The following is a 16,878-nucleotide window of genomic DNA, read 5'->3' on the forward strand; positions in this document are numbered from 1 at the left end:
TTTTTTTATCCTTCTGATTATGACAACTGTACGTGTCGCAGCGTCTGCTCTGCAGTGTCAGATACCTGGTGTCTGAGTTTGAACAAAGAGGTGAGAAATTCCTGATAGGGGATGGATGGCTGGAAGTGGAGAAGTGAAGTTACCAGAGTGGGCCTGAAGAAAAACATGTGTGTGCTCCTGCTTTTTGAGATTGTGATGGTCTGACCAAAATATTACCTTTTCCTAAGGCCTTGGCAGAAGCAGAGTGAATAAAGTGTATTGAAACAGTGCTCAGAGCCAGAGGTGATGGGAGAGTTAGCAGCACAACTCCTCTGTAGATGAAACGGAGAGGCTTTTGTTACAGCGCATGGCTGTGTATTACTGATTTTATTTTTGAAATATTAAGCAAATTAGTGCACATCCAGTCAGCTAAGAACACGAGCAGCCAAAGGAAGGGGAGGCAACCATATTAAATCCATCAGTACTGGGAGGGAAGAGGTCTCATTGCTGAGGGCAGGCTCCTTCCAGGTGCCCACCAGCCAGCTGCATGCAGAGCGGTGCAGCCAGCCCAGCGAGGTAGTGTCATGGCTTCAGTGCAGTGCGCCGAGAGCTGGAGCACGTCGAGCAGAAGCACGTGTCATCTCCCAGTTGAATATTCAGTGGAATAAGAGGAAAGCTGGCTCCATCGCAGCTTACGGCTGTTTCCCCCGTTAGAACGTCCTCCGGCCCCGCCAGTTGCCCTTGGGCCTTTCCTTACCCTGCTTGCTGGTGCTCTGCCTGTGGGGCTTCTTTACATGCTGCACCTTTATCCACCCCCCCTCGCTCACCCTGCCCTCCCCTTCGCTTCTTCTAGGCTCGCTCTCCCCCTGCAGCGGCATGCCCGGGATGGCCTTGGGCTGGGGGGAGTTGCGGGGGTACCTGCGTTGCTCATGGGCCAGGGGCATGGAGGCAGTCCTGCCGGCCCTGCCCGAGGACCTGGGAGGCACCGGGGAGCTCGTCCCGCTGCGCCGCCCATCAGAGGAGCTGCGGGAGTTGCCGCTGTGCGAAGCGTTCCTGGCCTTGCCTGTGGACCTGTCCCTCTCTGAAGCCGTGTCCGATGCTGTGCTGGAAGTGCTGCTGCCCTTTGAGTTGAGGTGTAGGTTCGACAGGTTTCTCACCAAACTGTGCGAGAGGGGAGAGGAGTTCCTGGAGTGGCTGATGGAGGTGTAGTGGTAACTGACGGGCCCGCGTGTCCGCCTCACGGCAGCGGCGTAGGAGTCCTGGCTCTGCAGGTAGGGCAGGTAGTGTGAGATGGTAGTGGGGCTGTGCGGGTGGCCGTGCTGCAGGGAAATGGCTTTGGCTATCTGGTGCATGCGCAGCGTCTGCATCCACTGGCTGTCGATGCCTGGCAGGGAAATGAAACAAGGTGAGCGTTGTGTGAATTGCTGGGAAAATACATTCTGTTTCAGATACGGGGTGAGTTAAGTTTTCTCTCTCTGATAAACCTCTACAGATTGCAGAATCATAGAATCATAGTGTTGAAGAAGACCAGTGAGATCATCTAGTCCAACCATCAACCCATCACCACTGTGCCCACTCAACCACATTCCCAAGTGCCACATCTACTCTTTTTTTTGAACACCTCCAGAGATGGTGAATCCACCACTTGCCTGGACAGCCTGTTCCAATACCTCACCACTCCTTCTGAGAAGAAATTTTTCCTAGTTTCAAACCTGAACCTTCCCTGGCGCAACTAAAGGCCATTCCCTCTCCTCCTGCAACTGTTAGCTGGGAGAAGAGGCTGACCCCCACCCCGCTACCACCTCTTTTCAGGTCATTGTAGAGAGTGATAAGGTCTCCCCTGATTAAAATTATACCTTAGCAATATCCCTGTACTCCTTCTGAGTTGCCTGCCCCTTCTCCCAAAGATGGTAAACTCTTTTTTTCCCCAGAGTCTCAGCAGATTCCTCCTCAGCTTCCACAACAAAAGAGCCTGCAGACCTCCAGAGCAGGCACAGCATGGGCACCTCCCATGGTGTGTGCCAGCACCACAGCTGCACCCTGTGTTGCTCCTAGCCAGCACTGGCCATGCTCTTCACAGTGGTGGAGGTAGTGCAAACCCTGCTGCAGCAGCCAGACTCACCCCCTCTCTTTCCATTTTCTCACCACAACAGCCAGAGCCACTTCGTTTCTTATTATCACTACAAATTCAGAAGTCAATCCATTTCACATAATCATGATACTAAGACCCAGCTGCACTCCACAGCCTCCATCCAGCTTCAGGCATAAAACGTAGCTTATGTAATTTTGCTCTAGAGAAATCTGAATGATTTTCCTTAAAAAATGGTTATGTCACTCTAACAGAAAGTGTGCCCCTAGCAGTTTGCAACAGGATAAACACAAACAAGATTTTATTATCTGTAGCAGAGGACCCCAGCTCCTCTCTCACCATTTGAAGGTCTCCAGAGGAGAGATCCTCTGCTGCAAGCCCCTCTCTCCCATGGCAATGCTGCATCTGCCTGCAGAGTTCTGTGGGGGCTGGCAGTGGCTTTGCCCTTGCTAGGATTGCTCCTTGTTAGGACATAGTGGATGGTCTCTTCCATTCCGCCTTCCCCTAGACTTTGCTGGACTCCCAAGAGATTTCAATCACTTCAACTTAATGTCAAATATGTCAAAAGGAAATCGTCTTTCCTGTCAAAGTGCAGGTCTGATGCCGCCACAGCAGAGAGCTCTGGCTGCACTGAGATGAATCTTCGTTTACAGAAAGGTGGGAATCAATTTCTCTGTTTCCTAACCTCCTTGAAATTCATTGTTTCAAAAGAAATACACATGCTGATTCGAATATATTTTCTAGACAGCCTCCTCTACCATATCCCCATTTCTTCCTACAAAGGCTCTGGATGTAAAACACAGACCTCATAAATCTGGAAGCAGCTGGCTCAGGACATGAATTTGGGTCCTTGTGTACCACCAGCTCTCAGGTGGCAACCACACACCCTGTGGGACCAGCTCCCTCCAGTGTCCAGCCTAGAGAGCAGCTGCCCAATAAGGATCACCCAGCACCACCTGTGGGACAGGCCCTAGGCCCAGTCCTCTCGTAGGCTGGGGTCCCTCATAAGGTCTCTGAGCCACCAGTTCTGCATGCTGAATTAAATGCTCCACGCAATAACCTGCATGGGCAGCGCCTTCACTGCCAGTTATTTTAGCCTCTTACACAGGTATTATTACCCTTACCTTTGTGCTTGGATTTGGTGTTGTTTTAAACCTGGGGTAGGTGATCTGGTATAGAAGACAGGCCAGGAGATTTGCTAGAGCTGAGGTGCAGCTTTCATGCTGGCTGGTAACCCATTTCCTCTGAACTGTGCCTATTCACTTGGGTGCAGACAATACATTAGTGGCTTCGTGGAACTCCTCCATGTGCCAGAGGGACAGACAAGCTCTCCCACCGCTTGCCACAAAAAAATGAAAGCAGCTTGGCTTACTGCAGCAGAGCCAACCTGTGAAGATACAACACCACACTTGGGTATGGCTGTATGGCTCATCAGCCCAAGACCTGGATCACCAGAGCTGATCTGCAGTGAAAACATGTCTTTCAGGACATGCTGCGTCCCACATGCATTACAAAACACAGTTGTTCTGCAAATTGATAGGTTATTTAGAAATATGAGCACCCATTTTAAACGTGTCTGTTAAACCACCGGTGCTCAATTCACAAGGCGTCTGCTCCAGATGCAGCAGTAGTGCCACATGAATGAGGAAATTCCACTGACTGCCATCTTGCTCCAGCCTACGTATTTCTACAGCGCTACTGTGAACTGAATCAGAAAAAAAAAACCAAAAAGCCTACTTTGGCTAACAAACACTGTACAAAAAGAGTAACTTCTTTAAGATGCAAAGAACCTTTTCCAAAGCCCTCTTCCAGGAGAAGCCAGAACTGGAGTCAGAGCAGACCAGAATGGGCAGGCAGAGCTGTGGAAGAAGAATTCAATGGGAAGATTTCCACTCCTCTTTGCAGCCATCAAGAACACATTTTGGTCTGCTCGTATCTGAGACATTTGTGCAAAGCTGTCTGCATGCTGGGTAGCCAGCAGCAGGAGGAAAGAGCTGACCACAGCACTTTTGGTGAGTTTGGATTGCAAGGAGAGAAAGCATAAAAACGTACTGAAAGCACTGGCTTCCCAGGTTCCCAAAAAGACTGTAGAAAACCGTATTTCCCAAAAGACGGAGGGAATAGATGTGAGAGATTGTCTCCTTTCTCAGCAGATGCCTTCCTGAAATCCTGGTTGAGAAATACATCTTCTTCTATGGCACAGATATGTTACACAGATAATTACAGTATCCCGCCTGCGCTCTCAGTCCAGTCCCAAAGCTGATTAGATGCACTGCCATACAACTGCATCCTTGCTGCCAAGTCCTGCCTTGCTGGTGGACTCAGACACATGGTGTCAGCCCTGCGCTGGTGCAGCTTTGTGGTTCTGCTCAATAGGGGAAGATGTGAAGTACTGGGGGTTTTGGAGAAGAAGGATCTGAGCTACTGATAAGCTACTGCAAGGGATTTACAGTATACCACAGATTTGTAGCTAAGTGCCCTGGACTGTTTCCAGCATACTTTCTATAGAAGCATACAGATCACTCTTCCTTAAATCACACTGTGATGTAACATGTGACACTACCTAACTTTTAGCCTTTAAGCTAAGTCATACAAGCCAGGGTGCTCCTGCATGTGACCATGAAGATGTCACAGGGACCACAATGCCAGCTGAAGCTGCAAGATGGTGCTCTGCTGTCGGACGAGAATAATAGCGTTGTCTTTTTGCTGTTCTCCACATAAACACTTTGCCCACACCAGCAATAGAGGTAGGTAGTTCACACGTAGCGACTTACTGGAGTCAGACCTGCTCCGTGAATGCCCCTCTGAGTTGGGGAGCGAGGTCTGTATCATAAGCTGCACCGCTTTGACCTCATCCTGTGCTTTCACCTTGCTCCAGCTGATTGCTTGGACGTGCCTGGTGGATTTGGGAGCTCGAACGTCGCTCTGCTCAGGAAGGACACAACACACATAAGGATACAAGGCATGTGAGGACATAGCAACACACAGCCCATTAAGCTCTCCTGCCCGGGAACTTCCACTAGTGCCTGGGTGGCAGCAGCACTCTGAATAGAGTTTGTTTTGCAAAACCACTTAGCCAGTTCTCATGTATTTTTAGAGTAGATAATTTCGGCTTGTATTTTATGATTATGCTAAAAATGTGGCAGTGAATAAGTGTTCCAATTCATGTACCACGTGGAGGAAAGATCTGAAAGCCTTCCTCTACAAATACAAAGAGTATTTTACTTGTCATATAATGTGAACACCAGATAGGCAGCACCTTCTGCTAAAAGAGATAGGACTAAACAGGTATTTTTGCAGGGGAACACTCCCCATTTGCTTGTTTGGAGTATGAAGCTCTTCAGTTACAGGAGCCATGCTGCCTGCAATTCTGAAAGGCTGAAAGAAACCTAGAGCAACAGGAAACTGTTGTTCTTCACTTATGAGACAAACCAAAAAGGTGCAAGATTTCCTCATCACTTCATCAGTGCTCGAATCCTTGTCCAGGGCAGAGCTGGAATCTCAATTATTAGCCTCACTGTGAAACACAGCATTGGTCTTCATAAAATCACTTCTGTAAGCAACCGCAAGCTCTTTTTACAAAGGCTAATTTCTGTATTTTGTTTTCCTCTTTTACTTTTGACTTATTATTCTCTTTCTTCTCCTGTTGCTCCTCAGCTCTCCTAATTAGCACTTCACTGAAAAGGTAAAAAAAAAGAAAACCACAGCCTCCAAGTGACGTGAGCACACTGGCCATTACACTTCAAGAAAAAGGAATTTTCATCCTTGAGAAAAAGAGCTGTCCCAGGCAGCTGCCTGAGAACACAGTCTTTGTAAATCTCATTCAGCTTTTGCTCCAAACTTTAGATTTTACAATTAATTACAGGGTGCTGAGACTTGATTACAGGATACAGCGGAGCTGTGGGATGCTATTGCCACTTCTCCCATACAGGTTATTTTAGATAAACATGCTGTTCTTTCTTAGAACTTACCTCATATGTAACAATACATTCTACAGACTGATGTTCTTCGATCCCCACGATCCACTTCTCCATGACAAACGGTGGCTGAAAAGAACACAGTGGTGGTTTATAAGGTGCTCTTCATCTCCTGACTTGTCTCTGAAACACCCTAAAAGTACTTTTAACTTTTGCCTTTTCTCATCCTTTTCCATATTGCTAACATCTAAAAATGTTATGGAACAAACCGCATATGGAATATTTTCCTGGGGGCATCGCCCTTCAGTTTTACACACATGCAATAAATATTCCTGGAGACGGTCCCTGATAGATAATACAGATGTATGTGCTAATCCTACTGTATCTGGAGACTACTACATTTAAGTCTTTTCTTCTTTTTTTCTTTTTTCTTTTTTTTTTTAATGAAAAAATGGAAATGTCCAAGATGAAATTTCTGGAAATGAAACAGAAAGCTATTTTGCAATGACATAATATAACAACAATAAAATTACAACGGTGAAGAAATCCCTAGCTATAACAACAGTCTTAGCGTGACTATGACATTAAATACAAGAATACTTTCTGTCAAAGACATATTTTCCCTAAAATTCTGTTGAAAGTATGATTTTCAGTTTTTCCTTCAGCAAAAAAACAGCCAATTTTGCAAAAAAAAAAAAAATAAAATACACAGTTAAAGGCATTCAGGAGGTTTTTTTGTTTTTGTTTTGTATTTAAATCAGTGCACATTAGAGAAGCATTCTAACTGGTAATGAAGATGTATATTTTTTCATTTATGATGTTAGCTACTATTAAGTAGAGCTTATTAATAAAAACAATCAATTAAAATAACAGCAAACAAAATGTTCAGTGCATTCTGTGCTTTAACAAACCTTCTGTTGCTTATGGTCTAAATGCTGGCTGGTAAATACTTACAGGCGGGTTTACTCAAATAGGGTAAATGCCCAGTGGCACTGAACTGCAGATGTGCAGGGCTGTATGCCCATGATCAACATGTTGACGGGTTTCAGTCTTTGGAACCCATTGTTGCATGAAAGAGGGAGTTTTAAAAGCATGTAAAAGTTCTAAAACTATGCAAAAAAGAGAGGGGGGAAAAAAAAAGAGAGAAAAAACCCAGACAAATCACATGAAGTTTCAAATTGGAACATTTAAATCAATTTCTCCTCCTGAAAAGGAACATAAGTTTTTAACATTCTCATCTTTAAAAGGAGTAATAAATTCAGATGCTATGACATGGAATTAAAACAAGAAAACATAAATTAGTTCCTTCTTTTGTTTTTCTATTGTTAACATTATTGTCAGCTTAAAAGAGAACCAAAATAGCTAACTCTTATTATGATACACATCTGTTTAAAATGTGCATTTTATTTAAAAGCTGTCAAGAGACTGAGCTTCTGCAAGCACAAAAGTCGACTGCTGTGGTATTTTAATGTCTTTGTTTGAGATCTGTGAATTCGTGAAAGCTTTAAGGCTGTAAATACCTTTGTCATCTTTAAAATCTCTACATCGGGTAGGTTAGTGTTGAATGTCACATCTTTTATGTAGGTTATTGCAATTTCATCCCCGTCCATCTCCATGTACATTTTCCATTTACAGTCCTATGAATAATAATAAAAAAAAGAATGCTTGATTGTTAGAATACAAAAAATAAAATTCAAAGTATAAAAAACAAAGACTAACCAAATCCAGCCTAGTTCTCACTGTAAATGGAAAAAATAAAACCAGCAACAACAATGAAGGCAAGGAGCATATACATGTTTTAGTATATGCACATTTTGCAATGAATGTTGTTAATGGAAAAACCTCAGGTTCTCTGGCTCACTTCCCGCTCAGGTCCCTCTGAGAGACAGCAGACACCTTGGCAGGTCTGACTGTCCTCAGTGGTTCCCTGGAGGGCCCCAGACCGGCAGCTCTTCACCCAGCAGCACTTCACCCAGCAGTACAGCCTGCTCATATGAGCAGTGGTGGTGAGGCACAGCCCATGGAAACCATCACCTGGAGCCACAGGCAGAGCTGGCCCTCGGGACATCTTCCTGGTGAACCTGGGAATGAAGGACCAGAGGGTGTGTGCAACACTTTTAGGACAGTCCCTCTAATAATGGGCAGGAGGATAAACTGATTAGTGCAGCTCAGTTCCTTCAGATCCTGAGTGCCCAGTGAGGCACTGACCATCCTCAGCCTTATAGGAAGTTTCACACGAATGTGCGTAAGAACTTCTTCACGGTGAGGGTCACGGAGCACTGGAACAGGCTGCCCAGGGAGGTTGTGGAGTCTCCTTCTCTGGAGATATTCAAGTCTCGCCTGGACGCCTACCTGTGCGACCTGGTGTAGGGAACCTGCTTTGGCAGGGGGGTTGGTCTTGATGATCTCTAGAGGTCCATTCCAACCCCTACAATTCTGTGATTCTGTGATTCCTCTCACCTCCAGTAGCATTGGTAATTTTAAGGGAGCTCAGCTTTGACAAGTCTAATAACCAAAGCAGTGGAAGGTATCTTTAAATAATCCCATGGGCTGAACATAGCACCAAATCTAGCACTTTGTGTGGGCGTAAGCCTGCAAGAGGCTGGTGGCTCTACAGGACTGAGTGGGCTGAGCACCGGCCAATGGCAAGGGAGGCTTCTGCGGGGACAGCAGATTTGCTGCAGACCACTGCAGGTGATTTTGGGATTTGATGCTGTCCAGCTCCTCCAGAAGCCTGCTCCCTGAAAGACAAGTCGGGTGGCACCAAGCAGGGCATCTCCATCTCTGTGCAGCCTGGATGGGGACTGCCCATGGCAGACGAGGACCCCTCCAGGTGTGCCTGAGGATCAGGAGCGTCCCCACATGCTGCTGGCCATGCAGCTGCCATCTTGGCATTCACAGGAGGCAGTCATCTCCTCAAGGCTACTCAAAAAATGCAAAAACCTTCAATGGGGACACAGATGGCCACTCAGGGCCAAGGGCTGGCATAAGCAGTTATCTGTACACAGAAATGTACAGCAGCGTAAGACAAATGACGCTTATGAAAGCACGTGGCCCTGTGTGTCCATCTGTCCCCATTGAAAGCTCACGAGTTTTATGAGGAGAGTGGACATGGGAGTTGGTTTTAGCACCGCCATGGCCTGGCACTCGGGCACTGGCCTGAGGCTCATATGCACTGAGCTCAGCTTCCAGTCCTGGCTTCATTTTCCTGAATGACCCACAAAAGGTACAAAGTCACTCCGTGCCTCCATCGCCTGATCACAGACTGTATCTCTCCACATGGCCTTTTTCTATCCCGTTGCTTTGGGCTGTGGGCTGCCTCTTCTCAGGTGGGTGCAGCACGACACGGCACAGGCAGTCGGCCGAGGACTGTTCATGCTGTGTGACTGAGCTGCAGCAGTGCAGAAGTGGGCTTTGACTCCTTCTCGCCTCTCAACCTGTGCTCCTATTGCTGCCTGCAATGTTTTCTTTGCCTGACTTTTTAATAGGATTTCCTAATTTTGTGCTACCTGAGTCCTCTGTTGCAGACCTAAGCTGAGGTTAGAGACAAAGTGCTTAATGACAAAAACACCTAAGCCAAGTGAAGACCAACATGTTGACAAAAATCAATAGCACCCAGCTACTTTAGTGGATCTCCTGTCATGAGCCTGGTGCCAAGCCAAGAGCCAAAGCTGTCTGCTGCCTTGTGCCAGGGCTTCTGCACCTTCATGGCTCAGGGTTTTCTGCTCCTCACATACCACATATGAAAAGCATGAGCTTGTCTCAATTAACCCTGTAAATCAAACTCCCATATCTACAAGGCTGACAGACCCTGCCAATATGGGGTCCAACATGCGGTGGGCACTTGCCAGCACCCAGCCCCTTGCCAGATCAGCCGCACATGCAGGAGTGCTCTGTGCAGGAATAAATCAGGCTGCCCCACGCAGCTGTGGATGCACAAGCCCAGCATAAACACCACCTTCCCCTGCTATGAGCCACGGCTTTAGAGGAAGAAACATGCTCGCCCATCCTTAAAATCCAGCCCCGAAACCGTCCATCCTCCTCAGGGTCCTCTCCAGACACACTGTGCAGAGACCAAAAGAGAAAATAACGGCACTGAATGTTCACTCTCTGGTCATTCAAAAGCCTGTGTCTTATTTGGAAAGGCTTTCATTTTGTGTTACGGTAAAGGAGTCAGCAGAGTGGGGGAAGACAGAGAAATAAAAACAGAGAGAGGGAGGAGAGGCTGGAAGAAAAAGAGAAAAAACAGAAAAAATATAACAGACAAAAAAAGAAAGAGAGGAAAGGAAGAAAAAGAAGGAGAAAGCATGCAGCTCAGTGACTTTAGAATCATGGTCCTTGGGAAATTTTTAAGATAAGTTGATGGCTGCTTTTCTTATAAGCTTGTAACCATTCTGCTCTAACACACAGTAGATAAAGCTAGGTTTGTAACCACAAAAAGGGACATATTTCCCTGTTTTCCAATTGATTTTTTGGTTCTTACTTTCAAAAGAATAAGAGAGGTAATAAGAGAGAGATGCTCAACTGCATAACCAAAAATGTGGCTAGAAAATCAAGAAAATGTAATTCAAATCTTTAATGAATTAGAGCCAGAAGATTTCTTGGACCGAGGCTACACTTAGTAACAGCCTTACTGAGGGAAATAATTTGGAAATGGTTCATTTGAAATGTCTTATAGACAAGTATATTTACGCATGGTGCATCAAAGAGATTTCCCGAGATATCTTGCAATTCAAACATCAAACTATCTCAGAATATTTACCTGTTCAATTTTGATATAAATAATTTCAGCTTTATGTTAAAAAAATTTGGTTTTGTAACCAGAGGCACAACCAGTACAACTTTGGTTGGAAAGCATTTCTGAATAACGTTTTGACAAAGCTACTAAATTGGCAGCCTCTGCAACTGATAGCAGAAGCAGAAAAGCAATTCACAAATGTATTTTGAGCCACTGCCCAGCTTCAAAACAGAAAATAAGAACACTTTGAAAATTAAGGCTCCTGCTTAGTGTGGTGACGATGCTCCTTTAAACCCATGTGCACTAACGTCTTTAAAAAAAAAAAACAGAAAGGGAAATGAAAAAGCTCAGGTACGGGCTTTAAGCAACAAACATGTCTCCTGCAACATCCCTGCTTCAAACTCTCGCTGGGATGACACTTCCTTTCCCAAGGAGGCCCAAGTTCAGGGTTCATTTCAGAATCAGCAGTTGCAATTAAACTTTTTTTTTTTTTTAAGATTCAAGAGAAAAAAAACAACACATGCCATTGTAGCAGGCAACTGGGTATTAGAAGAAAAGTAAGATGTAACATGAGATGAAACAAATATGAAAAAAATGTCGGTCATGCTGGTACTAAAAGTAGTAGCATGTTGGTGATTTAGGTCCCCAGAAGCTCCTTTACATTCTTAGCTATTATCTATCTCAGCTGCTGAAACCTGCTGTTTTAAAGGCATTAGAGTTGAACATCTAGTGACAGCACTTGGGTTATTTATCATTATGTATCACCCTGCTACACTATATTTTATTATTCTGGATTTAAAGGAAGATAACACAATTACGGTTAATTTGCTTCTCTTCTTTATATATATAGTGTCATGACCCACCACGGCTTTGTCCCATGAGATATTTTTAACCAAAAAGAAATCCACAAGAAACTCTCCCTAAAAATTCCATTAATAACCTCTTGTAGCGTGTATAGGTTGCAGGGTCTGGAACTAAGAATGTTTTAATCTCTTCAGCAAAACAATGTCTCATAATGATGTACAGGACTATTGCTGCACTGATGAAGAATCATACATAATTCAGCACCTTTCACTTGGCACCACTGTGATATCCTCATTAGCAGTGGCTCACAGTGGCTGTCAGATGGTGTCCATGCGAATGCAGGCATTATATTGTCTTTGAGATGTGCAGCTGCTTCCATGACACTGCCAGTATATAAAAACATGACGCCAGTTTGTTTTATTTAGTGCTAAACCTTCCAGTTTGTAAAAACAAGGCTGACACAGAGCCTGACATGAGGCAGTGAAAATAATTAGCTCTCATTTTCTCAGCCTCCTATTTCCTTCTCCCCGCTGTGTTCTCTTTCCACTAAACCACCACATGTCAGTCGAAATGGGAGGCAATTAGTGGGCTCATTTCAGTCCCCACAACTGTGCTGAAAAGAAAGTATTTATGATGGCACAATGAACAGCTGAAAGATTAAATAACATTTGCCTTTTGAAAAGAAAATGACTTCTAGCTAAATGGGCAATTTTTGATTATTCTCAAACAAGCTTAGAGTAGTTGGTTTTTAAAATACAAGAAAGGAAAATGAGTCATTTTTAGGTGAAAGAATCAAATAAAACTTGACACAGTAATGCAAATAACCGATGTTTTATTGCAAAATATGTAAATGTGTTATACCCTTAACAATGGCTCATGTCTCAGGTCAGGGCAGGCTGTTGCCAGCCGGGCTGCAGCAAGACAAGGTGGCTGTGCTGCCGGTTTCTTTCAGTCGTGGGGGAAGAGAACATCACGGGTGGAGGAAAGGCCTTGTGAGAGAGACTGCCTTACAGCGCAAAGAAACAAAGCAAGAGATGTGTTGGTGTTACTGGCTCAGTCTCCCGGAAAGCCAGAGCCCTCATGTATAGGCTGTGGCAGACTGGGACCCAGCCTGGGCAGGCACGCGGCCTTGCACTTCTCCAGTGGATGCAAGGAAAGCACGGGCCCTGCGGTGAGCACTGTGCTGTGAGGGCACTTCCCACCCATGCTGGTGAAACATGACAGAATGGAACAGAGCAGCACAGGCGTCATGGCCCCGCTGACATGGGACTGTCTCTGTGCACATTCTCCTGCAGAGCCAGGGCATGGCCCATGAAACCCTCTGGGAAGAACACATCTACACTGAAGGTCTGGCACTGCCACCAACCCACTGCCTTGGCAGACTGCACTGAAAGCAATTACTCTTGCTGGTTATATTTAAATATGGCTGTGGTGTTAGTTTACATCTTAGATATTGGTTTTTTTGCCTTCACAGTGTATTTCCTCCTATACCAACTATTTACTGGAATCTGAACAAATCAAGCCTATGAGAATGCCACTCTGCTGCACACATGAACTCAGCCTTTAGTATTGAGAGCATCATGCTTCAAGCTGTAATTAAAGAAAAAGCTTTGAAGGTTAGGCTAGATAGAAAGCCAAGCTACTTGCAAGTATCTTCGCAAAGGAATGGAAGGATAAAGGTAGTGTAATACAACTGAAAAATATATAAACTGGAATTTCTAATTTGTGACCTAGCCCACTGCTTTATTTTTGCCATGTTTGTAATGTGCTGAATACCTTAGTAAACTAAACATGCTATACCATACCTGTCTTAACTGGGAATTATTTTTAATAAAGTAAAGAAAGGTTTTATCAGAGTCAACATGTTGGGAGGCTGGAGAGGAAGTAGTAGTAGAAATGATCTCAAGCCCTCATGAAACTGCAGCTCAGTTACAGTGAGTGTTATAGCACTGTTTTGAGTGGTATTTCCACATTTTGCCAGCCAGTGTTTCTCCACATGAAGAGCCGGTCACCATTTCTCTATAAAGTAGCCTTAATATTATATTCAATTTTGCACTACGCATTTAAATAACAGCATTAAAACATATGCCAGTCTGGATATTTGAGGCTAGAAAATAGTTCTCACAGATAGCAGATGGTTTTGACAAGGCTCTGCTCCTTACCTTGTCAAATGGAGAGAGGGAAAAGACAGCAAAAATGGTAAGCCACCCTCAAGGCTTTGTGTTTGGATGTAGGTCAGTCTGTGCCACGCTCGGTAAAAATGAAAACATTCAAAGACATGGTGAAATCTGCCTTTCTGATGACCAAAACTAAGGAACGCATCAACAGGAGACAAAAAAGACTGTGAACCATCCTTCTTAAGGGGTTGGATGATTCATCCATGTGGAGCCGACACAGCTCAGACACCTTTCCCTGATTGGGAAATTTTAATGAGCCACCTAGGATGAGAAAACCATTGAAAATTCCCTTCGCAGTTCTGCGAATCAGCTCAAGCCACAATTGCCAGGGTTTGTTTTTTACCCTCTTTGGTATTCTGGAGTTAATTGGTGTTCCCCCACTTTTTCTAATTTGTGGAATAAAAATTCTTACAAAATGTCTAAAGCTATCACCTTTTAGCTCAGTGGGAATTGTGTACAGAAAGGTCATTAACAGGAAGTAAATGGAAGTAACCACATAACTTGAGCTAAAAGAATTGGAAAAGAAACCTCTAAAAACCAGGTTAGCTTTGCAGCGCTCACTCCTGATGCATTCGGAGAGCACAAAGGTCACCGAGCTTTCATCACCTCTAAAGATGCAGCTAAAAAGGGAAGGAAGCTGTAACAAAATGACTGCGTCTATCAGCTGGTGGAAACCAACATAATCTCACTAGAAGATGCGTTTAAATTAGATAACAAATCTGAGTATGGTAAGGTCGCGTACTGGGAAGTCAACATTTCATTTAGCGTACAGACAAGACTGAACATCTGGTGTACAGATAAAGCTACCATCCTGAAGCATATTCTGCAGGACCCTTGTTAAAAATCACTGTGGCTGTGCCACATCAGTGCTTTAGCTGGGATGGGGAGCACACTCTTGTCTCATGTGTCTCTATGCCAGACTTTGGCAGAGCACCTCTGGGCATAGGGGCTGGTTTGCTTCCAATTGCCAATACTCTTACCTGGGCAGATGTGCTACAACCACTGGTAGGAGTGCAGCCCAGGGGACCAGGGCAGAATCAGCTGGGGCTGAACCCCCAGCATTAGCAGTTCCATGGCACAGCCCCTTCCTGCTATGCTGCACCAGCTCCTGTAGAGCCTAGCAGTCTCCCCTGATGCACACAGCTCCAGCAGTCCACCAGGGAACACACTTATAGCCTTGATTTGAGCTTATTGCCACTTTTCCCTCATGGCTGAAACAGGAGAGATGTCAGGTAGATGTTAGGTAGGCAACCTGTTACTGGGGATTATATGGACCAAGTTCCTTTAAGAAACTGAATTTTAGACTGATGTAGACCAGCTCTCTTGCTATAAAGATGGCAGAAGGCATTTCGGAGTGCTTCTGTTGACCCAGTTTTACAGGAACAGGTTCCACTCTTACACAAAAATGGGTCAATAAAGGAAATTGAAACCCTTCAACCCTTGTTTCTCCAGTGTCTCCATTTCATAACAAACATGGGTGATGGCAGCAGTAGTTGCATTAAGGCAGCCTCTAGGGGAGCTAGAAGATTATATCGTGGGGTTTTCAAAGAAGCAAGCTAGCCAAATTTTGTGTGCTGTACGTACAAGAACATGTTTTGCTGGTGTTATGCTTATGCACAACTCACTCAGACTACTTGCTCACTGCAGCTGTCCAGATAAAATATCTACTTGTCCTCAAACTCAGTTGGCAAACTGAATTTCCTGTGGCTGTCCACCTCCCTGCGCTATAGCTCATAGACCATACAGGAAATACAAGTGAGACGAGGTATTGCATAGCCTTTTAGTTCCTTGTGGAGTTGCACATGGCAGGGAAAGATGTATGTCTACAGAAAAGCAGCTCTACAGCTCATAAGAGCATTCAAGAACACTGAGAAAGTCTAAGTAATTCACACAGCGATAGAGAAGATTTTCATAGGAAAAATGTGCTCAAGATAAAAGAAACAAACAAACAAAAAAGGAAATCGCCAGACAAAAAGTAAAATGCTTTTTTCAAATTGATGAAATGATTTCAGTACGAGTCCAAGTTCCTACTAAGTACAAACCTAAATGCTTTCTCTGCAAGCACCACTAAGTACTGAAATCAAGAGACTTCTGCAAACAATGTGCCCTGAAAGCAAAGCAGTCAGATAACACAAGATGAAAGTCAGCCACCCACAAGTTTGGGGTGGACACACAATGCAGATCTGCCAAATACAAAAAGAAACAAATCCTGCTGTCGCAACCCCTGACTCCAACTCAGAAATGCTTTGCACATCATTTTCACATAGATAATTAATTCTAAAACCCTTGAACTCAAAGTCCGTGGCAGGCTGGATAAAGAAAATGAAAGGCATGGGATAATCCTTGCTCTCAAGAACAGACAACGTGGTGGAAATGCTTTGCAGGAACATCTGGGGTCATCAACGCTCCCACTACACAGGGTGTGCCAAGAAGTACCTGAGCCAATGCAGAGCCAAGTTTTGGTCAGGATGTGGCCTTCTGGCAGTCCTGTTACCACCCTGGCACAGAGGTCTCGCTGTCTGCAGTGGGCTGCAGTTCCCCACTGCACTGTGGGGGAATACAGCCACACCGGGACCTGTTCCATTCTCCCCAGCCATGCATGCCACGTGCCGTCCATCTCTTCCCAGCTGCAGAGCCAGACACCACCTTTCTGCTGAGGCAAAACCAACTCATGTCCACAGATATCATGCACATGCTGCTGCCCAACTGTCTCTCACCGTCAAACTCCTCTGTCTGAATAGGCTCTTCTGCATAAACGGCTTGTTACTGCACACCCATTGGGATAAAGGGAACAAAGCGAAAGCCCAAATTACAGAAATGACAGTTAGAAAAACTGTTGGTGAGGAAACAAAAGCTTTCATTCAAAGCTTTCTGCAGCACTGTGCTCTCCCATGCTCTCTCAGGCGTGGCTGCCTATCATTGCTCAGCCCTACCTGCTACCTTGACATTAATTAGCTCTGCAGTTTCCAGAACAAGAGGATTCATTTTTTTGCATCCAGAAGACACGGGACACTCTGGGTACCGACTAAAAAGATAGCCAAGCTGATACAACACACCCAGATTACCTTTGGACCATTTCCCAGCTTTAAGTGATAGCCAAAAACGAGTTCAAGATTCACTACTTTCTCTACGTCTTCCCCAGCTTCACCCGCAGAGTCCTGAAAAAAGAAAAGA

The 16,878-nt window shown here is 44.9% G+C and overlaps 1 protein-coding gene across 1 annotated transcript in view; it reads right to left on the reverse strand.

Moving 5' to 3' along the window:
• Positions 1-6: 6 nt before the first annotated feature.
• Positions 7-16,878, reverse strand: part of LOC104911778 (mitogen-activated protein kinase kinase kinase 20-like) — a 23,743-nt gene continuing 6,871 nt past the window's right edge. The window contains exons 2-6 of the mRNA XM_031554304.1: positions 16,770-16,862; positions 7,506-7,622; positions 6,040-6,114; positions 4,843-4,993; positions 7-1,363 (exon numbers count right to left, since the gene is read on the reverse strand). Of these exons, the coding sequence (XP_031410164.1) occupies positions 690-1,363; positions 4,843-4,993; positions 6,040-6,114; positions 7,506-7,622; positions 16,770-16,862 (1,110 nt within the window). The 3' untranslated portion in view covers positions 7-689. The remainder of the gene's footprint in view (positions 1,364-4,842; positions 4,994-6,039; positions 6,115-7,505; positions 7,623-16,769; positions 16,863-16,878) is intronic.

Source organism: Meleagris gallopavo, chromosome 7, assembly GCF_000146605.3.
Source record: "Meleagris gallopavo isolate NT-WF06-2002-E0010 breed Aviagen turkey brand Nicholas breeding stock chromosome 7, Turkey_5.1, whole genome shotgun sequence".
In the NCBI taxonomy this organism is placed as follows: Eukaryota; Metazoa; Chordata; class Aves; order Galliformes; family Phasianidae; genus Meleagris; species Meleagris gallopavo.